This window comes from Mauremys mutica, chromosome 22 (genome assembly GCF_020497125.1).
Source record: "Mauremys mutica isolate MM-2020 ecotype Southern chromosome 22, ASM2049712v1, whole genome shotgun sequence".
In the NCBI taxonomy this organism is placed as follows: Eukaryota; Metazoa; Chordata; order Testudines; family Geoemydidae; genus Mauremys; species Mauremys mutica.
Window position 1 is genome coordinate 2,240,736 of NC_059093.1, and position 26,850 is coordinate 2,267,585.

The following is a 26,850-nucleotide window of genomic DNA, read 5'->3' on the forward strand; positions in this document are numbered from 1 at the left end:
GATTGCAGTGGTACCTGGGCCCCTCAGTCGCTGTGTGGCTTTGTGTGCTCAGCGTTGCACCTGCAAATCCTGTGCATGGGGCCTGTACTGAGCTCACTCATTCTCGGCTCAGCCCTGGCTGTAGCTCACCTTACTGTAGGAACAGGGAGACGCTCTACCCTCAAACTGTACTCTAGCTGCTGTTCTGAGTCTTCATCAGGCAGCCCATGCCAATTGGGCTGTGTTTGCATTTTACAGCACTTCAAAATGAAACACAGGCCCGATGGCAGGAAAGGAAGTGAGTTGTACCTCAGGACCCCCTTCACCATCACCCCAAATTGCACCACGTGTGGGAGACATGGACTCCTACTAGCATACACACATTTCCACAACACACTGATTGATGGGGTGTGAACTTTAAAAGAAAATGGGCAAAGTGCTCTAAACAGAAATGCTACCGCAGCCAGTGTGTGTCTCAGGTGGCTGTTGGCATTTCTTGTCTTCCTCACCGCAGCACAACTGCATAAAACTAAAGTGAAAATCTACTACTGGTTGGATTACTGGGGGTTGGAGCTTTGGGTAGGTCACATCAGGGATGGTTAGGGTGATAAGTTCTATGTGAACACTGCCCATTTTCCCCTCTAACTTTGTGCCAAAGAAAAGTGATTTCTTCCCATCTCAAGAACAAGTGTGAAATACCAGGTGTGGTGTGTGTCAGTAACCTAACTGCATCTTGTCATTTATAAGCCTGCTCCTGTTACTGAACACGGTGGTGCTGCTGCCTGCTCCAGAAGCCATCCTCCCGTATGTGCAGTGTGGCTATGAGGGCACCTGTGCAACAAATGCAACTGTGAGAGGGATGAGTGCAGCAGCAGCAGGGCATTGAACAAACCTCAGAGAGGTTCTGAGGGGGAGTGAAAATGTTTCAACTATTCGCAAATTACCGTCACTCAAGATAGCTCAAAGGGGTGTTACATTAGACATTCAGTAGCTCATAGTTACATGTAAGGATTACATAAGAGTACATGGTTATACATTGTTATTCACACAAGACCTTCTGCTAAGAGTTATTACTGGTAAGTAAATAAGGTACATGGATTGTCTTTGCATTTAGTGAGAATAAGATAATTACAGTTGCTTTAGACTTACTTATGTCTCCAGCTGAGCACATAACATCAACAATATATGCTTTATAAAGAGGAGGCAGGGAGTCTAAATATATGCAAACCTTCATAAAAATAGCAGACAGTTTCTCAAATCAGTCCATTCTACAAAGGATGACAAATATTTTGGTGTTTGTATCGTGTTATACAATTGACTACAGACTCTTGCTCTACTGGAAGACAAAAAAAGAGCACAGGAAAATGCATGAAATATATCACCTGGAGCTAAGTAAGTAAGTGTTTTCCAAAGAACTAGTCCGAGTACTTACTTAGTTGCATTATCAATTGTATTTAGAAGCTTTCTGCCAATTTTCCACCTGTTACGGCTCTTTAAACGTTATTGGGCATCCAATCAGCAAAACATCCATGCTGATGATGACCACTAGAAATGTGCCAAACTAACATGTGGTAGCAATCAACTCTTTGTAGCTGATGAGTTACCCCTTAGTGCCCCAGATGGGTCAGGGCTAGTAAACTACAGACACTTGTGTCTGTTGGTGGACAGATGTCTAGCAGTATACACAGACCTACATCTGTGTCTACAGCTGGACATTGGCAAACATGCATGTTCACCCTGTAGACAGGTGGGTCCCAGGGAGGCTCTGTGTTTGCCTCACGAGAGCACATCTTTCTCAATTGTCAGAGAACAAATCTGACTTCCTTTGTTGTCCAACGTCTGTGCTTCAGACCCAGTTTCCCGGAAGAGTGTGAAATCTGCGCACAGCACCCGGAACAGGTACTCCAGCCAATGGACCCTCACCAAATGCCAGGCGTCTACTCCTGCACGTACTCTGACATCAGACTGGAGGACTGTGGGATCCCAGCATGGAATTATGGTCACAGAGAGCGACAGCTACAGTGCCAGTTTATCTCAGGACACGGGTGAGTTGGCGGGATGGGGAATGTGGTGGTGGGGAAAGGCCAGGTGCATGGCACACCTAGTGGAACAAGAGAAACAGGAGGCAGCACCACTGCTCAGCTATTCACTCCTGGGAGCAGCTTCTGCCCCACCCATCGTCTACCATCTCTCCAGCAGGAAACAGCCCAGCGTATCCACAAAGAGCCTCCTGGCACCCAGCTTCCATGCCTGTTTTCTTCAGAGTCCAGGCAGAGCATAGTCTGCAGCAGGGTGGATTTGATGTAAATTGTCAGTCAGGAAGACTTGATGTAATCATGGATTTCTACATAAAAGTGCATTTGTGTTGGGTGTTATAACCTTGCTACATACTCTTCACAGCTCAGAGATAGATGTAGCTATACATTTTTAAAGTGATTTATTTTGAAAACTTTTCAGATTAGTTCTACAGCTATACCAGAAAATGAATGCTTGATTGATTGGGTATTTCATGTACAAAAGGTAATTGAAGCACATGATAGTTCACCTTCCAATGATTTCATAAATATCTCTAGTTCAACAGGTTAATCATTAATATTAGGAGGAGAACATCACTGGACAGATGTTTAAAGTCTTTTATTTAACTAAAGCAGCAACAACATGTATTCTGGATTTTTTCTTTAACAGCAAAGATAATTTTTGAACGAAACAAGCATCTATGTGTGTTTTTAATTTAGTTAAACAAACATTCAAGCTTTTTAAAATAAAACTTAAATCGATGGTCAGCCGGGTCAACATGAGTAACCTAAAATATTGGCTTCTGCAGCTAACTCAGCTGTCTTCATCTTCATTTTCCTGTTTGTTTGTTCATAATCGGGAAAAGAAAAACAAGCTTTCCTGTGTCCCAACTGATTTCTCAATTTGGAATGAATTAGTCCAAAGGAAGAAGATAGTCTTTCTGCACTGGTAGAAGAAGCTACTGCTGTTAACTGTGAGATGATCACTGCACGAGTTGCTGAATCCAAGTGCTTAAGTGACTTCCCCCAGGTCACTGGTGTGACTGACTGACTTCCTGTAAAACATCAGCAGCAAATGTATATGTATGTCTGGAATGGTTCACACTGAACTCTGATATGTATTATAGTTGGCAGTATGGAGGGATGCCTATGTCATAGCCAACTCCTCTTCTTCAGCAGTTAAGGTTTGAGCCTGCTACCAAGTATTGAGAATCTTTGCAAGAAAATGAGCTGGAGATTGTGCTTGTCCCATTTGTTTGTTTAATGTTTGTGAATTAGCCCTGTTTGTTGTGGCATCAATCTCTTAGTAAGTAAGTAAGTAAGTTCCTTCCGAATGGCAACAGTGATTTCCCTGTATTTTGTTCAAGGCTACAGAAAGGACTTCAGGGTACTCAGTGTGTGTTCAACATGTCTCTTAAGGCCAATGTTGTGAACCTTGGCTGTGATGGTGCCATCTAATGTTGTTCACAAAATGTCACCAGATTAGGCCACTTCTTGATCTAGTGCTCCAAACAGTCCACTACTGAGTTCCATTGCATGTCTTGTGGGAGAGTTGGTTAGCTTGGTTCCTCCCTGAGCAGCTGCTGCACAGTGGTAGTTACAGAAGTGAAGTGTTTGTTTTGTAATGTAGAATCATAGAATATCAGGATTGGAAGGGACCGTGTCTAGTCCAAACTAAATCATCCCAGCCAGGGCTTTGTCAAGCTGGACCTTAAAAATCTCTATGGAAAGAGATTCCACCACCTCCCCAGGTAACCCATTCCAGTGCTTCACCACCCTCCTTGAGGAAACGGGTTTCTAATATCCAACCTGGACCTCCTCCCCCAGCCTCCATGTTGAGACCCTTGCACCTTGTTCTGTCATCTGCCACCACTGAGAACAGTCTGGATCCATCCTCTTTGGAACCCCCTTTGAGATAGTTGAAAGAAGCTATCAAATCCCCCCTCAGTTTTATCTTCTGCAGAGTAAACAAGCCCAGTTCCCTTGGCCTCTCCTTGTAAGTCAGTCATGTGCTCCAGCTCCCTAATCATGCTCCAAAATGTCTGTTAGTCCATAAGGTGCCACAGGACGTGTTGCTGCTAATTGTTTTTGTTGCCCTCTGCTGGACTCTTTTCAATGTGTCCACATTGTTCTTGTAGTGTGGGCCCCAAACTGGACACAGTACTCCAGCTGAGGCCTCACCAATGTCGAATAGAGGGGAATGATCACATCTCTCGATCTGCTGGCAATGCCCATACTTATACAGCCCGAAATGCCATTTGTTTGCCTTTGTGGCAACAAGGGCACACACAGTGGACAAGAAGCTGCATACCAGTCATCAGTGTAACTACCAGGTCCTTTTGTGCAGGACTGCTGCCTGGCCACTTAGTCCCCCTAAGCTGTAGTGGTGCATGGGATTCTTCTGTCCTAAGTCAATGCAGGACTCAGCATTTATCCTTGTTGAACCTCATTGGATGTCTTTTGGGCTAATCCTCTAATGTGTCTAGGTCCCTCTGGATCCTATCCCTACCCTGCAGTGTATGTAGTGCCCCTCCTGGTTTGGAGTCCTCTGGACACTTGGTGAGGGTGTGGTCCTTGCTATCCTCTGGCCCACTAATGAAAGTCTTGAATGGAACTGGACCGTGGACAGATCTGTGGGGTGCTCTGCTTGAGATTGTCTGCCAACTAGACATGGAGCCATTACTCATTACCTAGCTTTCTATCACCTTGTAGTCCATTCATCCAGGCCATACTACTAAAATGTGCTGGCCAGACTAGTGTGGGAGATTGTACAGAAAGTACAGTTCTTGGCTTTCCTGGTCAGGATTGCAGATTGGTGATTCTGACCACCACCACCTGCTGTCTCCTCATGGGAGTGGTGGTTGTGGAAGCTGCATCTTGTGCCTTCCAATTGGTGGAGTTGTCTTCTGTTCCCTTTCATCAGATGTGTTTATTATGTAGGTGAGACTCTGCATTAGGATGTGTGGAGAGAAGATGAAAGTAAGTGGATGCTCACCTGTATTTGTGTGGCTGGTACATGGATGGTCCTCTGTTGTCTTTTGGAAGTCACATGCTGCTGACTTTCCTCATCGTCCTCCTGGGCAGCCTGCTCTGCTTCCTCAGAATGTTGTCTTGGGCAGATGTCAGGATATGCTTCTGTGGGCATGGCTTTGTTTTCTGTTATGCAATGAAGGGTTGATGCTTGTTTCTCCAGTCCTTGAACTCTCTCTCCCACTAGGGAGACCAGCTTGTGCTTTGGACATAGTTGCATCTGTCCTATGGAATAAACAAACACAAACATAGCTCACCATCCACTTCTGAGAGTGTCCTCAGCGATCGCAGCTACTAGTGAGAGAAGCCTGTAGGATGGTGTAGTCAGTGGGCCCTCCCAGGGTGGATGACCTCTGGTAGCCTCCCTGCTGAGTGCAGTCCAGGTGCTTTTCAATGGGCTTGGAGCAGGGCTCACAGCCCCACCCAGCATGCCATCGTACAGTTCCTGTAGAACATAGTGCTGCAACGTTAGTTACAGCCCCTACCTTGTCCTTCCTCGTGGTGGCATGCCCGGCCCCCTTGCGCTCCCCTCTAAACTCCCTTGTAAACTCCCCTGTTTGCCAACCCTGTTCGCAAGCTCCTCTGGTCGCTTAGGGGCCCTAGGCTTATAGTCCCACTGGCCCTGCCCCCGGGTAGGGGCTGATGGGTACAATTAGGCTTAGTGCTCACAGCCATGCCTCAGCCTTCACTCACACAGAGCACCCTTCAGAGAAGGGTTGGGCCCCAAGGGTCACGTTATCACTCCTCCATCACCTGGAGACCCCCCTATCAAAACACAGCAACCATCCTTCCTCAGTCCTACAACTGTGGCCTGTGCATCACCTGAGCATCACCTGAGCAGGCAGCCACTGGTGGTTGGCTTAGGACTCTCCACTACACAGGTGCTTCTCATCTTCAATACAGTTGCAGCATTGTCTGTGACCAAGCTGCATCATAGACATTGGCCCTTTCCCCCACTTTGGGACAGCTCATCTCGCTGCTACATATCATCAGGCAATGCACACACACAGCAGAACACTTACTTACTTACGTCTCAACCATTCCTGGAAAACAGACAATTCCCACCTTCCACTGTCACACTAGCACCTACAACCAGATCACTGTGGACATGGCTCCACCTATCAAGCCTCAGGTTACCAACGTCACCCTGGAGCCCTTTTGCACAGTGCTCGGTTTCTCTTTCAGACGTTTCCACCAGCAATGTGCCTACATCCAAGTCTTAACAACTGAACCATGTTAATGAAGTGAGGGTTCCCAATCATTCAGCACACAAAGTTTGTGGCATAAACAAACCCGAAAAGGTTTGGATCACTTCTTACTTACCTACCTCTTTCCATGATCTGCTAGTTCATAGCACAAACAAACAGTTCCATAGTTATTTCTGAATGATGGATATGTATGTCCTCTTTTCATTGTGCTTCAGGGGGTATACTGTGGGGACATGTCTGCCAATGATTGATAGTGTGTCAGTCAACTCAACTCCAACTATACAAAACGATGGTAACCTTGACAGTGGATAGGCTTCAGAACCCTGCACATTGAGGACAGATTCTCCTCAACAACATAACTCAATGCACTCACTTACTTACTTTACTTAGTTATCATCCCCCTCCTACGGATTCACTGACACTCAGTACTACCATTGTAGATACAGAATAAACTGCTGAACTCAATAGGCAGATCTTCCTTTTACAACTACATACTTCACTCAAATGTGAGAATTCAAGAACACTCCAGAACAAAGACAGACAGTCCACAATGAAAAAGTTGACCAACCTGAAGATCCTGCATGTTCCTTTCAACATCATAAACACAGCTACCACCCAATAAGAAATACTGCTCATGATGTTGTCTCACTCACCCAGGCCTTGCATTTCCATGTTGCACTGTTCGTTTGTTTGCATTCTGCACACACACTTGCCTTTCTTACCCACAGGTAGAGGAAATTCATTAAGATACACACACCCCAGGTCTCCTGTACTGCCTGCTGCCATTACAGGTTTCCCTTCTAGTGGAAGAATGCTGGCATAGATCACAAATCACTAAAGACTCACTCACTCCACTCAGACAGACCTCAAGACATCTGGAATATGCTGCCCAAACAAACAAAAACACTTTATCTTTGGTTTCTACCGCCTCTCACATTTATCTGCAGATGACTTCTCCTTGTCCAGATCTGTTCCACCCCAACAATCCTCTGGTCATTGAACCCTCTGACAGACACTTTGAGACAGCTAAGGGATCAACTCAACTCTAGCCTGGTCTATGGGAGGGTGGGAGGTGTCAACCTAAGATATGCAACATCAGCTAGAAGAATAGCACAGCTGAAGTCAAGTCAAGTCAACATATCATAGTACAACTTACTTACCTCACATCCTCACAGCACAGGGTCAATTGCCACAGCTCCCCCCTCAACTCAACTCCATTTCCACCTCTCCGCAAGCTGGAGAGTGGAGTGCAGCAGTCGACAGGAGAGCAATCGGGTATCGATTTATCACATCTACACCACACACAATACATCAATCCCCAATAGATCAATCACTACCCACCAATCCACCAAGTCGTGTAGACGTAGCCTCTGTGCACACCAATTCGCAGAAGGACGATAGAGTTCAGGTTTGCTATTTCTCCCCTCTATATATTACTTACTCTTGCAGCTAACAAACAAGCATGTTATCTCTGGAGTCACAAATCCAAAGTTCAAGAACTTCAAAACTAAGCTTCTCTGATGGTATCTTGAGCACTGAGCCCCAGTGGTAGATAGAAAGATTAACCTCAACAATCAACACAGAACACCCAGGAACCCCATAAAAGTGAATGAGTCCCTCAGCCATGAACTATTAGAACTCATTTACAAAACCTTTCTCAAACCTTACATGAATATATTATCTCATACTATAGATTTAGAGTTCATAAACCCTATTCCACTGTAATATCTTTGAGCAACAATGTACCTTAATTAAAACTCTCTGTAGATTGGAATTTTTGATAAAAAAAAACCTATTTAATGTACAAGATTTTTCTTTTTACCGTTGATTTTTATCCACTCTGCTCTGCAGTCAGCATCTTGAGTGGCCGGGGCATGCACCAGACACATGCCCATCCACTAAGTACATGTGCCCCTCACAAGGGACAAGCTTGCTTACTGATGGAGAACACTACATCAAAGTTTGCGATTTCAGTCTTGTTTAAAGATACACAGAAAGATGTGTGTTTTGTTTGATTAAATAAATACAGATGTGTCAATTATTTGTGCATGATTTAAACTACACATTGTGTATTTAACAAAAAACATTCACACAAACAAGGATACATCATTTTAAAAAATACATACCAACCAAACATTACAGTAGTGTGGTGGGGTTTGAGATTTTGTGTGAGGTTTTTAGATAACATACATATAAAGCTTTGAAAAAAATGCTGACTGCTTCATTTTAATACAGCGGTTTCAAAACACACTTTACTCAAAATCTGCCACACCCTCACCATTCTGCATCAGTGCCACCTCCCCCCAGGCCAGATCTGATTGCCTACCTTGTTTTCAGACAAAGGGCGGAACAGCATGGTGTCTACAGAGAGCGCCTCATCCACCTACGAGGAGCTGGCACGCGCCTACGAGCACGCCAAGCTCGAGGAGCAATTGCAGCATGCCAAGTTTGAGATCACGGAGTGCTTCATCTCAGATAGCTCTTCCGACCAAATGACCACAGGGACCAATGAGAACGCAGACAGCATGACATCCATGAGCACCCCATCCGAGCCAGGGATCTGCAGGTTCACCGCCTCCCCGCCCAAGCCGCAGGACAGCGACAGAGGCAAGAACGTGGCAGTGCCCATCCCGCACAGAGCTAACAAGAGTAAGTATCCTTCCAATGGCTAAGAGTGCCCCCGTCACCCATGCAGGAGTGAAGCTGCAGCAAGGCTCCTACAGCCACTGTGGTCCCAGCCCCCAGTGCAGCACTTTGTCCTGTAGAGCACACACATGGCCCTGCTCCCGATTGGTTTTCAAGCAGCCCTGCTGTGTCGACCAACTGGGGCAGCCCATGTGTGTCTGCTAGCACAACAGGTGCAGCCCCAGCTGGAACGCAAGAGCTCACCTACATTCGCAGCTACTGTCTGTTCCGTGATTCCTTTGGTAGCTAGAACAAAACAAACACAGGGTTTATTTCACACAAGCGTTTGACTGCTATTTCCCAGTCTTTCAAGGCTCAGAGAGGGAAATGATTACTTGCCACAGAACATGTCTCAGTTTTACCCCACTACACACTCAGCCTTCCTAAGGACAAACTGAAGCATGGATGACAACTAGACAGAGCTGCTGCTCTCAAGAGGAGTCAAGTGCCACAGCCCCTGTTGCTCCCCTCAAGGTTGCATACACCCACGTGCTCCTTTGCAGCTGTTAACATCAAGCCTTCAGATTCACACTGTGATCAATGCTTGCTAAGCCCACTTTCCTTTCTCCCCCCTAGCCTTACATGTCTGTGATGAGGTTTATTATACACAGATGGTCCTTGGTAATTTACTGTTTGTTTGTGGTGTTATGTGTCGGGTGCTGCTTTCAGTCCTCGCTTCTGACATTCTGAGTTCATTATAGTCAGAGATGAGAGGAGTAAGGGAGCTGGAATAGACTGAAATCCAGGACCTCTATGGTGGCATTCTCAGAAACGCTCCCAGTTCCACACACAGGGCCAGGTAGGCAGGCAGAGCTTCAGAGTCTCAATGCATGGATGAGACAGTGGTGTAGAGAGGAAGGCTTTAGATTAATTAGGAACTGTTGAAACTTTTGGGATGGGGTGGACCCTATACAGGAGAGACGGGCTCTGCCCAAACCAAAGCGGAACCAGACCGCTGACACTAAACATTCAAAAGGATGTAGAGCAGTTTTGAAACTAGCAGATGGGGAAAAGCCGACTGCTGCAGAGGAGCATGTGGTTCGGACACAGACTTCTCGTAGAGGAGAGTCTATTGATAGAGATTCCCTAGGTTATAGTCAGGAGCAGATTATGGAAGAGGAGAATGTACGGGCCAGATCAGATGAGATACATTCACATGAAAAGGAATCTGACACATCAGAAAATTAAACAGTCACAGGTTTGTAAAGTGCTTGTACACAAATGCTAGAAGTCTAAATAATAACATGGGTGAACTAGAGTGCCTCGTGATAAAGGAGGATATTGATACAATAGGCATCACAGAAACCTGGTGGACTGAGGACAATCAATAGGATGCAATCATTCCAGGGTACAAAATATATCAGCAGGACAGAACAGGTCGGGGGGGGGGGGGGAGCGGAGAGGGGAATGGCACTATGTGTGAAAGAAAATGTAGAAACAAGAAAAAAAAAATTAATTATATATCAGGTAAGAAGTTTCTCTCTGAAAACAAGGACCCCATAAGCAGCTTGAAGCCAGCTACTTCAAATGAAATAAAATTCTTAAGTGATTCCACATGTTCCACAGAATCTCTATGCATAGTAATTTCATGCTCTAATAAAGATATAACATTACAGATCTATTATCAACCACCTGACCAGGACACTGATAGGGATGAAGACATGCTAAGGGAAATTACAGAGGCTATCAAAATTAAGAACCCAATAATAGGGGGGGGGAATTCAATTATCCCCATATTGACTGGGAACATGTCAGTCACCTCAGGACAAAATGCAGAGACAACATTTCTCGAAAATTTAAATGACTGCCACTGGCACGGTAACTCACAAGGGGAGAGGCAGCTCTAGGTTTAGTCCTGAGTGAAGCACAGGAGCTGGTCCAAGAGATAACAACAATAGGACCGCTTGGAAATAGTGACCATAATATAACAAAGGGGAACTATGCACAAATGAGGGGGTTAGTTAAACAGGAATTACAAGGTACAGTGACTATAGTGAAATCCCTGCAAGCTACATGGGCGCTTTTTCAAGACACACACCATAATAGAGGCCCAACTTCATTGGATACCCCAAATTAAGAAACACGGTAAAAGAACTAAAAAAGAGCCACCGTGACTTAACAACCATGTAAAAGCAGCACTGAGAGATAAAAATACTTCCTTTAAAAAGTGGAAGTCAGATCCTAGTGAGGTACATACAAAGGAGCATAAACATTGCCACATTAAGTAAGTGTAAAAATGTAATAAGAAAAGCCAAAGAGGAGTTGTTTGAAGAACAGCTAGCCAAAAACTCCAAAGGTAATAATGTTTGTTTAAGTAAGTACCTCAGAAGCAGGAAGCCTGCTAAACAACCAGTGGGGCCCCTCGATGATCGAGATACAAAAAGAGCGCTTAAAAACAAAGTCAGTGCGGAGAAACTACACGGATCCTTTGCTTCAGTCTTCACGGCGGAGGATGTTAGGGAAATTCCCAAACCTGAGCCGGCTTTTGTAGATGACAAATCTGAGGAACTGGCACAGATTGAAGTGTCACTAGAGGAGGTTTGGGAATTAATCGATAAACTTAACAAGTCACTGAGACCAGATGGCATTCACCCAAGAGTTCTGAACGAACTCAAATGTGAAATTGCAGAACTATTCACTAGGGTTTGTAACCTGTCCTTTAAATCAGCATCTGTACCCAAAGACTGGAAGATAGCTAAATGTGACACCGATATTTAAAAAGGGCTCTAGAGGTGATCTCAGCAATTACAGACCGGTAAGCCTAACGTCGCTACCGGGCAAATCGGTCAAAACAATAGTGAAAAATAACATTGTCAGACACATAGAAGAACATACATACATTGTTGGGCAAAAGTCAATATGGTTTCTCTAAAGGGAAATCATGTCTTACTAATCTATTAGAATTCTTTGAAGGGGTCGACAAACATGTGGACAAAGGGGATCCCGTGGACGTGGCGTACTTAGATGTCCAGAAAGCTTTTGACGAGGTCCCTTGCCAAAGGCTCATACGTACATTAAGTTGTCGTGGGAATAAAAGGGAAGGTCCTTTTATGGACTGAGAACCGGTTAAAAGACAGGGAACAAAGGCTAGGAATTAATGGTAAATTCTCAGAATGGAGAGGGGTAACTAGTGGTGTTCCCCAAGGGTCAGTCCTAGGACCAATCCTATTCAACTTATTCACAAATGATCTGGAGAAAGGGGTAAAAAGTGAGGTGGCAAAGTTTGCAGATGATACTAAACTGCTCAAGATAGTGAAGACCAAAGCAGACTGTGAAGAAATTCAAAAAGATCTCACAAAACCAAATGATTGGGCAACAGAATGACAAATGAAATTTAATGTGCTTAAATGTAAAGTATTGCACATTGGAAAAAATAACCCCAACTATACGTACCATATGATGGGGGCTAATTTAGCTACAAGGAGTCAGGAAAAAGATCTTGGAGTCATTGTAGATAGTTCTCTGAAGACATCCATGCGGTGTGCAGAGGCGGTCAAATAAGCAAACAGGATGTTAGGAATCATTAAAAAGGGGATAGAGAATAAGACTGAGATTATATTATTGCCCTTATATAAATCCATGGTACGCCCACATCTCAAATACTCCTTATAGATGTGATCACTTCATCTCAAAAAAAGATAGATATACTGGCATTAGAAAAGGTTCAGAGAAGGGCAACTAAAATGATTAGGGGTTTGGAGAGGGTCCCACATGAGGAAAGATTAAAGAGGCTAGGACTTTTCAGCTTGGAAAAGAGGAGACTAGGGGGGGATATGATAAAGGTATATAAAATCAGGAGTGATGTGGAGAAAGTGGATAAGGAAAAGTTATTTACTTATTCCCATAATACAAGAACTAGGGATCACCTAATTAAATTAATGGGCAGCAGGTTTAAAACAAACAAAAGGAAGTTCTTCTTCACGCAGCGCATGGTCAACCTGTGGAACTCCTCGCCTGAGGAGGTTGTGAAGTCTAGGACTATAACAGGGTTTAAAAGAGAACTGCATAAATTCATGGTGGTGAAGTCCATAAATGGCTATTAGCCAGGATGGGTAAGGAATGGTGTCCCTAGCCTCTGTTTGTCAGAGGATGGAGATGGATGGCAGGAGAGAGATCACTTGATCATTGCCTGTTAGGTTCACTCCCTCTGGGGCACCTGGCATTGGCCACTGTCGATAGACGGGATACTGAACTAAATGGACCTTTGGTCTGACCCGGTACGGCCGTTCTTATGGAGCAATCCAGTGATGAGGAAAGCTTAAGGGCTCAGTCCTGCAAACACTGCCACCCATGACCGTACCTTCTTGGAGCTCCATGGGGCTCCGCAGCTATTACTACCCCCATCCATAAATATAGATTTGGACTCTAGAAGAGCAAGTGAATTCGTTTGGCTGAGTGGGGACACAGGTGAATCTCAGCACCAGAGGTTTATTCCAATAGCCCACAATTCATGAGGATATGGAACAAAGTCTTATTCTTTACAATTGGATGGACTCAACCCTGCATTCATGGGGAGCTTGGCTAGATGAGTGAATAGCGTCGCTCTCCCCTCTAACTTTTATCTTGTGCAGTTAGAGACTGACCTTTGGATCCTATGGGGGCTGTTGCAGCCTTGCCTGCTTCACGCAGTGCTTTCCCAGCTAGGGCTCATGCCATTCCAAGTTGCGGAGAGACAGGGGCCAGCTTTCTGTTTCACTTGTTACTGAGCTATCGCTGCCTTCAGGTGCTGACCTCTACAGAATTCATACCTGGGCCAGGGTCGGTATTATCTTATAACCATCACTCCAGCTTTAGCATTCACCAGGCCTGAATCTGCTGTGATCGGTAGAAGAGCCGCCTGCATTGCATTACTTCATGATCTGCAATCGCAGGAAGGAAGCAAGACAGAAAGGGACCCTGCTGTCCTAGACCCCTCTTCTGCCTTTGCAGTGATGTTCCCTCGGGGCCTGGGTTGCCTTCTTCCCACCCCTCCGCTGACAGCTGCTGGGCTGGGGGAGGCGAGAATGAAATGATCCTCTGGAACCTCAGCCATGACGCCCATGGGCAGAACAAGAGAAAAGGGATTCCAGCCCCAGCATCTTTCTTCCATCTTCACCAGCAGAGGCCCCTGTTCTCAACCTTCCATTTCCCCCTGACAACGCTACTTTACATCAGGGTGGATTCATCAGCTAATGCGTGTTCCCAAAATATTACTGCAGAAGATATGTAATGTATGACTCCTGCTCTTCTTGCAATGGAACAATATTTAACACTCCAAGCAGTCTTATGACAGCTGCAGCTGCTAAAAACACATAGGGGCTATCCCAAAGGTACAGTAAGAAAGACTGAAAATAATTCTTTGCATGGTTTGTAATTTCCTTACCATTACTGGGCAGGGAGAGCAGTCACATGGTTGTTAGATACTTCCTCTCTCTATAGCATGGGGTTCTTTATTCATCTTCAGAGATGAGTATCAAATAGTGGTGGACATAAAGAACACGGATCTTTCCTTTCTGATCCTGATGAGAGAGACAAGAGCAAAGGCAGAGCAAGGTTCTTGGGGTGAAAGCGCGCACACAAACCATTTGTGCCTGTGTAGAAAGAGGAGAGCTATGAAAAGCGAAAGGCAAACAGGCGCTTGTTCTCAGGCACGCACAGGGCTCAGTCGGTACTCTTGCTTCCCACACTCTACGCAAAACTGCTAGGCATTTCAAGCACCTTACCTCTGTCTTTGTTCCCTGCAGGCGATTACTGCAACCTTCCCTTGTACATGAAATCCGAAGGGTTCTTCCGCAAGCCTGACATCCACGATCCTTGTCCAGTGGTCCCGCCCAGGGAAGCCTCCATCCGAAACCTAGCCAGGGCTTATCACACGCAAGCAAGGCATATGACGCTAGACCCAGGCAGCAAGCCTTTGGGCCTGCCGCACCCGGGCTCCTCCACAACTACTTTACCTCAGAGAACTCTCACCATGCCTGTCTCAGCAAACTCCGCTTCCGCTACTACTGCTGCTGCTTCCGCTCCTGCCGCCGATCCCACCTCTGCCACCACCGCTGAGCCACGCATGCCCACACACACCAAAATGGGAGGCTCTAGAGACTCTCTACTAGAAATGAGCACATCCGGTATAGGGAGATCTCAAAAACAAGGGGCTGGAGCATACTCCAAATCCTACACTCTTGTGTAGGAAACTAGAAAACCTATTTAAAAAAACTGCTGGTTTCCTGCATTATTTATATTGAAATAAAATAAACTCTTGTACATAATGAACTCTTTTGTATAAATGAAACTATTTTCTTCTTCTCCAGAACTGAAAAAGAAGCCAGGGCACAAAGAATTTGATGTTACAGATTTAAAAAATATATATATATGTGATCTTATATATATATTTCACATCATTTTGAAAGGGGCACAAAGAGACTCAGCGATTTTTTTCCCTGATATTATTGGTGGTTTTGAAAAGCAAATTCTCAAAGACGTTGCATGCTGTTTACTGTTCTGAAAACAACAGGAGTTACTTTGATTTGCAAATGCTTATGTGTTAATACCTTTTTCTATGAAAAAACCCAGCACCGTGTGCAATAAAAGTTATGTTTATATGTTGGAGTTTTCCACTTGATTCAAGCCTCAGGACTGCACTGGAAGCGGACTGGGTTGGGAGAAGAGCTCAAAATAGCTGAGAGAAGGGTTTAGTGCTCCTGGCAGTTTGCACGTCTGCCTAAAAACCATGGCTGTAAAGTTTTAGCCAGGACACAAAGCCTGCAGGGAGGCATCGAATGGAGAGACACAAGCCAATCCATCACAGATCAGCAGGAGCCTCTTCCCCATCCCGTGCTGTCCAGAGGGCAAGTGTCAGGCCTCCTGGGGGCACCAGAAATTGCGAGCGCATGCATACGCTTTCTTGCCTACCTTTTGTCTGGCTTCTCGGTAGTAGCTGTGAGCCTGCAGCAGGGAAGGGAGCAGGCACATCACCTGTCTGCAGACATAGTGTCCCAGTGGCTCCGAGTCGGCTGGGCAAACTCACTGAGGAAGAAACCCAGTGGCATTACAGTGAGGTGCAAGGACACTGCTAGGTATGTACAAGCCTGGCTATGGTCCAAGCCGTGCCAAGGCAGCAGCCTAGGACTTCAAGAGGCCTCCATGTAGGAATGGGTCCAAACTGGGTACAGGAAAACCTCAAAGATACAAACACCAGAGTTACAGACTTACCAGTCAACCAGACACCCTCTGGGACTGGAGTAATCAGGCAGCAGCAGAGAGAGACACACAGCAAATACTTCACGGCTTTGAGGCTTTAGCCCTGGTACTCAGGGCTTCAACAGGGGAGTGCGGGGGTGTTGGGGCTGCAGCAGGAGGGGGCGTCATGGCTTTAGCCCCCCAGGGGGTGCCTAGACATGGGGTGTGACAGTTTCAGCCCCAGTGCTCCCCCCCCCCAGCTGAAACCAGGAGTGCAGCTGTGGGGAGCCCCATCACCCCCCCCCATGGTGCTCCCATGGCTCAGAAGCCCTGACACTCCAAGTGGCCAGAGTCCATAACAAGTTCCATTTCTGAGGCTCTACTGTAGTTCTCCTTTGACACTAGAGGAGGTGCAGCGTGTGAAGTCCGGTGCTGTTCTAGCCTCCATCTCGGAGTGGTGCTGCTGTGCACGACCCTCCCTGCTCTTCCAGAGGAAGGACTTGGACTCTCCCAACCCTTTCCCTTCTCTCAACAGGAGCGAGGGAGGTCGCTGGCTACAGAAGTGAACGAGATGCCAAACATAACACGTTCTTCCTCAGAGAGAAAAGATGCACGTGTGACATGCGATTATTACAGTACAGGAGAAGAGCTGTTTTTTTTAAACAATAAATCGTGACTAAAGTTAATTAGGAGACATTTTCTACATTTCCTTACACAGTCAATAGATTTTTAGCCTTTCTGTAGAACCTATTTTTCCAAGGGCAGTTTTGCTCTGAACCATAGATTCGAGTGTAATGATTTAAATTCCATGCACAGGACAGTGGAGCTTGGTTCCTATAGAGAACATTCCAACAGTATTTTAGATTCTGCTTTGGGATGGGTGCTGCTAACAGCTGTAAAGAGAGCCCTTTGGGAGCTGCCCGCTGATCACTTCGAGCACGGGGGGTACTGGGTTTGGTTAGAGGAGGAGTGGGTTCACAGGAGCTGAAGGGAGATCCTCTTCACAGGTGGGGGGCTTGGCCAGGATAGCTTGAGCGGCAGCCTGTGTGAGGACAGACCGAACCTGGAAAACAAATTGGAGGATGCTGCAGGCGCTCCAATAGACCCAGCAGACAGCGCACCAAGCTCCACTGGGATGGCAGCCATTTCAAGACTTCCTGGAGGAGCAGAACCACGGACAACAGCAGTTATTACAGACTCTGACAAGTCCCGCCACGGGGAAGGGAAGTTGAGGGGGGGGGCTGAGCCCGGGGAGGGTCCCAATGTCTTTGTACTGGACTGGGGTGATGGGAAGCTCTCAGAAGGGCGTGAGAACTATTCCGGTAAGGGTGGGCTGGCAACCGGAGATGGGGTTATTTCATCGGAGGCCAATTACTCACTCTTGCAAAGCAGGCTGGTTACATCGCGATGGTTTTAGGAGGGGTGATGCTCTAGAAATGGATGATGCTCATATACATGGGGAGAAAAAAGCCTTCTCCAGCCGCACCATCCCAGTAGAGGTGTGTGGGAGGGTCAGAGCCCCCATCCTGTGGTTGTGGGGACTGAGTGGAACCCATTCCCTGTAAGGATGTGAAGAGAGGTGCGCTGGCGGGCACCTCAGTGGACAGCAGGAGAAAAAGGAGTCGAGTCAGCAAAGGACCCAGACCCACAAGCAAGGGGATACGAGTAAAAACCCTAGACAAATACCAACAAACCAGAAACACAGGGCCCAGGTGGGAAATGCTGGAGAAAGAGGGACCCGTACAAGGGAAAACCAAAAGGAAGCGATGGGGCAAACCCCCACCTAGGGGTCGAGAGGAGGTGGATCCCGGAGGACTTAATAGCTAACAGGGAGCAGAGACCATCAGATTGCGAGGTGCCGGCTGGAAAAACGCCAGCATGTGCTCTACAGAGGATGGGACAGACAGGGCAAAAGTCTGTGGGATGCCCCTGTGCGTCGAAACAGAGTCGTAGGGTAGACGCCCACCGAAGGAACGTTCATTCTGTGGCTGGAGAATGGGAGATGGTCCGCTGGAAATCCGACTAAGGGAACTCCAGAGGCAGTGAGGGATGGCTGCTCTCCATAAAGGAGGGAGAGCACTGACAAGGAGACAGCTGATCCCCATTAGAAAAGGGGGGCCTTGCTAAGGCTGTACTAACATAACACAAAGCTCCCCCCAGGAACTCTCTTCTTGCCAGCAAGGGGGTGGGGGAGGGGGATGCGCCAGGCAGGCCGCCCAGGCTTCATCAGAATGCCAGAGCAAGCTCCTCAGTTGGAAATACCCTCAGGCCTGTGCAGAGAAGGGCTGATACAGTGGGGGCAAATGCCAGTTCCTCCTCTGTACCCTGCTGGGAATGGGCACAGCCATTCTCCAGGGGCTGAATGCCCAGGAGCAGGCAGGGAGCTGTGCCACAGCAGGGCTGTAGAAGTGGTGGGTGCTGTTTCTCTTTGTGTTTTGGGGCTGGAGGGATGTCTCGCTCGTCTCCACCCTGTCGGGTTGAGTTTGATATTGCTGGTCTGCAGCGACGCTAAGGGCAGCATTCTCCACCTGCAACCCCCCTGCCCGCCACCTTCTCACCCTACTTGCGCAGTGAAGGGTTTGAGTTCTGCTGTACCAGAGGGGTCTTCGGACCATGCGTCTCCCAGTGGCATCTCGCCAATCTGCCCAGAGGCAGAGGGCTGCATCCAGCTGGCACAGATCAATACCTGTTCAAAAACAGATGCCCAGAGCAGTTGCCTGCTCCTCTGCCTTTAACATCAGCAGCTGCTGGGAGCCAAGTTCACCAGCAACAAATGCCAGGAGTTTGAGCAGGTTGGTCTTCACCCTGAGTTACCGAAAGAAGGCAGCCATAGGCTCTTCATATACTCGTCACTGCACTGATAGTCATGTTTTTAGGACTAGCACTTTGTCTGCGCTTTATTCACTGATCTCAAACCACTTTACAGAAGTAGGTAAACTGAGGTAGAGGGGCGCACAAATTTACACAGGTACACGTGGCAAGACGCTGACTACAGGTCTGCTGCCTACCTGCGCTGTGCTCTAACCACTACGACATGTTACGTTTTCGCATCCTGGTAGATCACCACCATGGCAATGTTTTCCAAACAGCAAGTGCTGTAAGAACAACCCACAGCCCCTAGCAAACGTGCTACAGTGAGACACTCAGGTTAGATTTAAAATAAAGGCTGTGCCCAATCCTTACCAAGAAGCCCCGCTGCTATCAGAATAGATGATCATTCTTCAAATCACATACCTTTCAGCCTGGATGCTGGTTAGATTTTACACCGAGACCAGTCACCTGCATGTTTCTAGTCACCTTCTGGTTCTCCCCATTAGACCAAGGCAGGAATGTTTATAAGCAAACTAACATGGTTTCACAATCTTTAAAAACATTTCTGCTACTATTGAACAGGTCTGAAACAATGTAGAGGCACAAGTCCTAAGTGGAGGGCCCTGTAAACGCCCCTGCCGTCAATCAGCACAGTGCTATAGTCCGAGACCACTTGTTCCTTTGAGGTGTGAAATTTCAACCCAGAACTGCAAATGAAAGAGACAAGAATACTCTCTGCTGTTTGACCAAGTGGATTGGCAAAATAAAGAAAGGCAGAAGACTAGATTGTCACTTCTTTATTATCACGTAGCTGGTACAAATCTCAGTCCTACATTCTAACAAGAATTCTCCATTGTACTTTCCCATGCAACTACAGGCCTTGGTATTGCACAGTTTTATCCAACCTGGATTGATTTCCACCACTAGAGAAAGATGGGGAAATACCTCAGCCCCAGTCCAGCCCCATTTACTGTCGCTGTAACAGGCACAGCGTTGTAGGAAACGACAAACCAGCATTTCAGGGGAGGGGAGAGTTGTCTAAAAGACGTCACGTCAAACTGGCCAAACTCCCTATTGTTTCACCTGCCTTAAAACATGGGAGGTGCAAGAAAACATTGAGTGAAAAAATCCAAGTTTGAAAGGACATGAATCTAGTGTCCCCGTTACCTGGTGTTTGTGCCGCATCCAGCACAAGAGGCCCCGATCCTGGCCGAATGCCTCCACAATACAAGTAACAAAGACTCTATTAGGCTTTCGCTAGCTCTTGTTTAACAACAACCCTCTGCGCAGAGGAGCTGGAACCAGCTGTGCATTAACAGAGGGAGAACAAGCTGTCACTAGCCCACTTGGAACCAGTATGTAGAAGATCAGAGGTCAGGAGGCAGAGACAGGAAAGGAGGGTGCAGAACTACTGTGGAGAGGAGAGAACCCAGAGACAGTAACACCCTCGCTGAGCATTGACATTGGGCTTTACATATTTAAAGCATTTTACAAGCATTGACTAACACAGCACGCAGCTGGGGGTGCAGCAGCATTCACGGCCATGTGGGAGGGAGCTAGGTCAGCCTGCAGCTGGGGGCACGGGGGGAGGGGGAGCTAGAGATGGGGGACCAGGAGCACCCAAGGAGGGTTAAGGGCCAGAGTCCATTGTGGGCACTGCACAGAATGACTCAGCCACAGCAAGGAGGCAGCTGAGAACCCTTCTCAAGGGGCCAGAGCAATACAGTTCAACAGTAGCAATATCTTGTGCACAAGAAGCCTCATGGGTCACCTTGCCTGTCTCCCACCCCCTGGCAGGGCAGAGTATCTCCCACTTACAGCTGTTGGAGGGTTGCAGTGCACCAGCCTTTAGAATTCCCTGACTTGTTCTAACGTAACCGGCCAACCCATCCTGACCCCGCACTCAATGACCTTCTCACTGCACCTCCTGGGTTACCCAGTGCCGACACACATCCCAGGGCTTTACATCTTTACCCTGCTCCCTGTAGATCCCCCACCGCCACTCCTCAAAAACACTGTCCTCTTACACAACTCTCAGAGAGACAGGGACAGGGCAACTCCACCCCCACCTCCTGGAGGCACACGCCACTAGCCATATACAACAGAGAGAGCTTCCCACCGCCACCCCCGTCTCTATTGCGTGCACTGCTCTGGCCTAACACCCCGGGCACTGTCAACTCCTCCAGGCAAACAGTGGGTCTCTTACTTGGCCCTAGGTCATCCTGTGGCCTAGCTAGAGAACAGCGGTGGGACGAGCCCCATGTCGGGCGGGAGTGATTAGCCGAGGGAATGACTGTAGGTTAGGGTGACATAGCAGCAGAAAGGAGACAGGGAAGATCCATCAGTTGTGTATCAAGTTAATTGCAGGGATGGTGGTCAGCATCCACACAGGGGGGGCAGTGAAAACAGACAAACACCCAACCTACACCCAGTGACAAGGCTCCCCAGAAAAGTCATCATCAGCTCACAGTCTGCATCTGCAGGTCCCGTTCCCTTGCCCGCTGTGGCTCACGAAGACGCTGTCATGGCGAAGGCCGGCTGGCTCCTGGGGTGGCAAGTCCAGTGTACAAGCTGGTTGGGGGGTCCCAGACGCACAGGGGCAGCCCCGAAGGTGTTTTAGCCGAGCTCCAAAGGAGGGAGCCAGGCCGAGGCCTAAAGGGAGGCTGCTCGTGAGCAGAGATTTAAAAGCAACACGCTCAGCACTCCAAGAGCAGCATAACCAGCCTGCTAAGGACTCCGCCCAAATTAGCCTTCCCCTCCCTTGCTCAGTGACACAGACGCAAGCCCTCAGCCCGTTAGAGCCAGCTGCTGACCCCCTGCCCAGTTCAGGGCCTCCCTCCCTCCCCCAGGCTCTGCCAGAGGGAGAAGCTGGGGTTTCATTTATTTTGAAGATAAAATAGCCAAGTTTTAAAAACAGAGATGGGAATGAGACCCAGTTCAAAGGGGCAACTAACCCTCTGGATGCTGCGGACAAGGATGAGCCTGGAAATTCCCTCCCTGCCCCCCCCATCTCAAACACCCACCCCGCCCCGTGAACTCCCCAGCAAGCACCCTGTCCCTCTCCCCATTTCCCATGTGACCCAACCCCAGCCGCCCCTATTCCCCCCTCCCTTAATCAAGGCATTTGCAAGCACCTCCTTTATATGCCTCTCCCAGCTGCTCAACCCACCTCTGTGACCCCACGGCCCCTCCCACCACAAACCCCTGCCGCCCCTGCCGCCGGTTCCCCCTTCCCACAAATAACTTGGGCCCCTCTCTCGCTTCTGTCCTACTAAAAGTGCCTAGCTCTGCACGAGTTAGCACTGCCCCTGCTGCAGCTCCAGGACACAGACCTGCTCCCACAAGGGCTCCAGAGCAGACAGGACAAGCCCTGGCACGCCGGGTTAGCTATTACATGGACATGGGGCTGCTACCTCCTGCCACATGGCCAAACAGCGGAGCTGGCCCAAGAGCGCCGGTTCACCATGGAGGGATTAATTCCAGATCTAGCAGCTCATGGTGGCACCAGCATCCATCGCACAGTGAACCTAGCTCGGCACTGCACTGCACTGCACTCAGGGAGGGGAGTCCTGCCCTACGCCAATTTCCGACAGGCCCAGATGCTTAGAGATGCTAGATGTGCCCCTCCTGCTCCCTCCCACCCACCTCCTTGGGTGCAAGAGGCCAGAAAGATGGGAAAACAGCACTGTGCAAAAACGAGCACCTACATCCCACCGACGGGCACTAGGACACTCCAGCACTGAAGACGGCGTTAGGGTGCTGGAGCCCCAATTAGCACCCACAAATCTGAGATTTGGGCCCGCAGGTCTCAAAGCTGGGCTCTGTCTCAGTCTCTGGATGACTCCCATCCAGTCAAACACTTGCTCTCCCTGCGCCCTGCTCAGACCCCCGGCTGGGGCTATGATATGTGGGGATGGGCTGGTCACCAGGCTTGCAACTGAGGGCCAGCGTAGACACCCTGACAAACACAGACACGTCTCTAAACCTCGGCACACAGGCAGCACTATTGAGAAGGGAGCAGACAGCAGGCTAGTGTGGATCCAGGGAGTCACCACAACAGTGACCGAAAAACTTCTTATTCACACGGAAAACCAACACAACGACACGCAAGAAAGGGATCCCGGCCACGTCTATTTCTTCTCCTGCTTGTGCTGCTGGTATTTCCTGTAGTGGGTCTGGATGGTGACGGCAGCCCGCTCGGTCGGGTCACACAGGCACTTGCTCTTGCTGCTCGAATCAGGAACCACGTTACCTAGAGAGACGGGCACAGAACACAATGAATCCAACAGCCTGGGCACGTGCCGGTGAAAGGCACCAGCGACAGCCCTGCCGGCTGAGCTCTAGACCCACAGGGCAGGGCCAGCAGAGCCCTGCCAGCGCGTCACCGCTGACCACTCCTAGGGATGAGAGGGAATTCACTGTACATGGCCCAGGCCAGCCTCTGCCTTGCCAACACCACGGGATCCAGTTCATGCCATCAGTCAGTGGGTCTTCTGGCACGTGGGTGCTTGTCCACTGGGAACGACCCTTTTCACCGGGGCTACAAGTCAGACATCAGGGGGCAACGGCCAGTCACTGCCAAACAGGACTGACCGTAACTGACCAGCCTCGAGGCAATGGGGCGGTAGGGCCTTTGGCCAAGACTGGTTCCAGCCTCCTGCCCCCCAGTGATGGGCAGACCTCGGAGCCGGGAATTCTGCTGCACTCTTACCCAAGCCCCCGCGTGTCTGGGAGGGGCAGGGCCGGCAATCGACACCCAAGGGGTTGACGTGATAGGCATCTCCAATTCCATGCTGACCACCCACTCCGCGAGGGTCTGTCTGGCCAACATCCAGGTCCGAGAAGCGGTGGAGCGGGCAAGTGATACAGAAGGGAAAACCCACCCTCGCTCTCCGCCAGCACTAATCCCACTCTTTAGACAGCTGTGCTCCCCAAAGCCCTCCCCGCCTTTCATCACTGAGCACAATGCTCACTCGCTGGCGCGCACAAAGTAGTGTGGCACTCTACAGGAATAAAGCTCTCATGCTGATAAATGGGAGCGCTCCCTGCCCAATGCTTAATGTTGCATTAGGGAGGTATTGTGAAATTCAACAGAAACTGAATCAAGGCAGCACGGCAGTGTTCTTTTAAGCTAATGTGTCACAGCTAAGCACCCCCCTAGCAGCGATCAGACATCCCGGTGCCAGATGCTGCTGTATAAACTCAGCAGTGTCACCTGAACCCATTTTTATTCACAGCCTAAAAGAAACTGCAAAGTAAAAGACATATAAAACAGCCCGCACTGGGAATCAGCTCCTGCCTGCCTGCTCACAACAGGCCTCGCCGCCCATAAATCCTGCTCTCGGCACCATCAAACGCCAGGGGCCAGGGAGGCGGTTGGAATGGCGGGGGGAAAGAGACGTGGCATAAACCAGGAATAGGCCCCATCTGTGTGGACTGTTGACAGCGCTTAAAGAAAAGCACCGGCCGAAGGATCTCTGCGGGGCTGAGCAGACACCGAAGCCATCGATAACGCTGCACCGCTGTAACCCCACAAGTCCAGGTCTCAGCTGGGAAGCAGCCAAAATATCCCTGTTAGGGTGAAAGTCACTTAAGGCCTTTGTGGTTTTCACTGCCCATCACTGCAGGTTACAGAACACAAACAGATGCAGCAAAAACCAGCTGGCTGATCAGTGTGGATCCCTGCACTTGGCACGTCCGACCACAAGGCTACACTGCCCTCTCTCATATGGAGCTATGGAGAACATTTCGCACCGAGAGAGCACTCTCCACCTTCAAAGGATCAGTTGCCCTGCATAACACCCTGGGAGGTAGGTCAGGATTACCAGCTCCATTTCAGAAGGGGAAACCCAGACCCACAGAGGGGAAGGGACTTACCCAAGGCCACAGGAGAGCCAGGAATAGGATTCAGTAGTTCCTGGCTCTCGGTGCTATGGAGCCTGGCATCCTGGATTGTTACATGTTAGTTTTATGGCAGGCAGACAGGGACCTGGTGACCTGTGTAACTATGCTGGGCCTTAGGGACAGAGATGACCGGCAGCTCACACAGGTGAGAACGCTCAGGTGCTTACGTCAGACCACGTCATTACCCTGTAGCCCTTTTTCGGCCACGCTAGTCCTATTCCATCTGATACCAGCCTGGAGAGGAGGGACAATGGGATCCCCAGGGGCTAGCTACTTAGGCCTCATTTGAACTAGAACATTTGCACCCATGTAACTAAAACCATTTTAGAAACTAAGTTAATTAATGAGCGCAAGTCCTTTGTATAGACACTGAAATGGGGTTGAGAGAGAGTCACGTCAGTGCAGCCCAGTCGATTCCGTATGAGCTAACCCGACAGGCGTTACCCTGCTTTAACCAACTACGTTTCTAAACAGATTGAGTTCAGTCAGTGCATCTTTCTTGTGCAAACAAGGCCGTGCAGCTGCCAAAGAGCCTGGGGAAAATCGGACATCCACAAGGCACCCTTGGCAGTGCTTCTAAGAGGGCTAGCAAGAGGGAAATGTGAACAGTCGACCTCGATTTCAGAGGGCTGGCCATTGGCAAAACAGGAGCTGCTCAGACAAGAGCTGAACGATGACGCCCGTAAGCTCCCAATGGCTTGTCAAGGCCCCTGCCAGAAAGCGGCAAGAGACACTGGCTCCAAAACACTTGCAAGTCACAGCAGCACGTCTAACACTTCTGTGCCAGCTCCATGCTGGAGCACCGACCATCTGGTCAGGAGCACGCAGCCACATGGCCCATACCTCTGAGCACCAGGCCCTGCTGCAGAAGGGGTAGGGAAAGGGTGACCCAGACCATAGCAAGAAGCATCATCTGCTCTGCTGAATGTGGCTTTCCTGAAGGATGCCCAGGAGCAGCTGGAATTCAGCCCAGTGGCCTACCAGGCCTCCAGAGAGGAGTCGCCAGACTGGATTCCCTGCCAAAGTTCCTGTCCAGAACAGGACACTGCATCCTCCTCAGCAGCAGCCGCCAATCCCCCTCGACTCAGCGCACATTCCAGCCCTGCGCTGCAGAGAGCATCAGTGCACCAGCCTTCATCCGATTACTGCCTGAGCTGCACTGAGAATAGAAGTGGACAAATCCTATTTGCTGAGCACTTGACTTCATTAGAGGCAGCAGAATTTGAGGACATTTCAAAGTGGCTCCTGCCAGGCAATGAGGGAAGAGGATGAGGCCCTGGGAAAGAGGGACCTTCTGACACCCATCTCTTTCCATTGCAAATTCAGCTGGGTGGGTTTGCAGGAGGAGATACAAGCACATTACAGACATGCTGGAAGTTCAGTCTGCACAGCACAGAGCTCTGCACCAGCTGGACAATGGGTCAGAGCAGCGAGGCTCCAGAAGGATACCCAAGGTTGGGCGTCTGGCTATTGACGCTGCCAGCTATAATTAAATACAGCCGCCTTCCTGCCTGGGACCCTGCACACACTCCCAGATGCTCTGGCTGGAGGTACATTCTAATCAGCACAGAAATGATTAAAAATTAATTGAATGGAGTGTGCCGGCTCTGCTGAGTCGGAGCAGCGCTGCTCGGGGGTGCGAATCCCTCCCGCAAACCCAGTCTTGTTCCAGTTAGTTAACATCTCAGCAGGTCCCCGATCCAGATGCACGCTGCGCACTCACCTTTCCGCGAGTACATGCTGTCGTGCCGAGAGCTCCCACCTTTCTGGAAATAAACAAAACGGAAATACGAAGAGAGTTAGTTCTGTCCCCAACAAGATCCCATGAGGATGGTCCCTGCCAAGGCACTGAAAGGAGGCAGGGCTGGTTTTAACTCTCCATTGCTCACAGTGACTCTGAGACCCTGACTATATTATAGCGGTCCCTGTAGAGGGGCACCATGGAGTAACACTTCAATTAATTAATATTTGTGAAAGCGCTTGGAAGGCAGAGTTATAGAAAAGGCTCCTGTTTAAAAAAACAAAAAACAAGTTTTTGAAAACAAGATTTCTTTAATTTGTTT

The 26,850-nt window shown here is 48.7% G+C and overlaps 1 protein-coding gene across 2 annotated transcripts in view; it reads left to right on the plus strand.

Annotated features, from left to right (window-relative positions):
• Positions 1 to 15,458, plus strand: part of DSCAML1 (DS cell adhesion molecule like 1) — a 320,759-nt gene extending 305,301 nt beyond the window's left edge. For both annotated transcript variants that reach the window (XM_044997070.1, XM_044997071.1), the window contains 3 exons: positions 1,830 to 2,024; positions 8,570 to 8,881; positions 14,641 to 15,458. In XM_044997070.1, the coding sequence (XP_044853005.1) occupies positions 1,830 to 2,024; positions 8,570 to 8,881; positions 14,641 to 15,083 (950 nt within the window). In that variant the 3' untranslated portion in view covers positions 15,084 to 15,458. The remainder of the gene's footprint in view (positions 1 to 1,829; positions 2,025 to 8,569; positions 8,882 to 14,640) is intronic.
• The last annotated feature ends 11,392 nt before the right edge of the window (positions 15,459 to 26,850 follow it).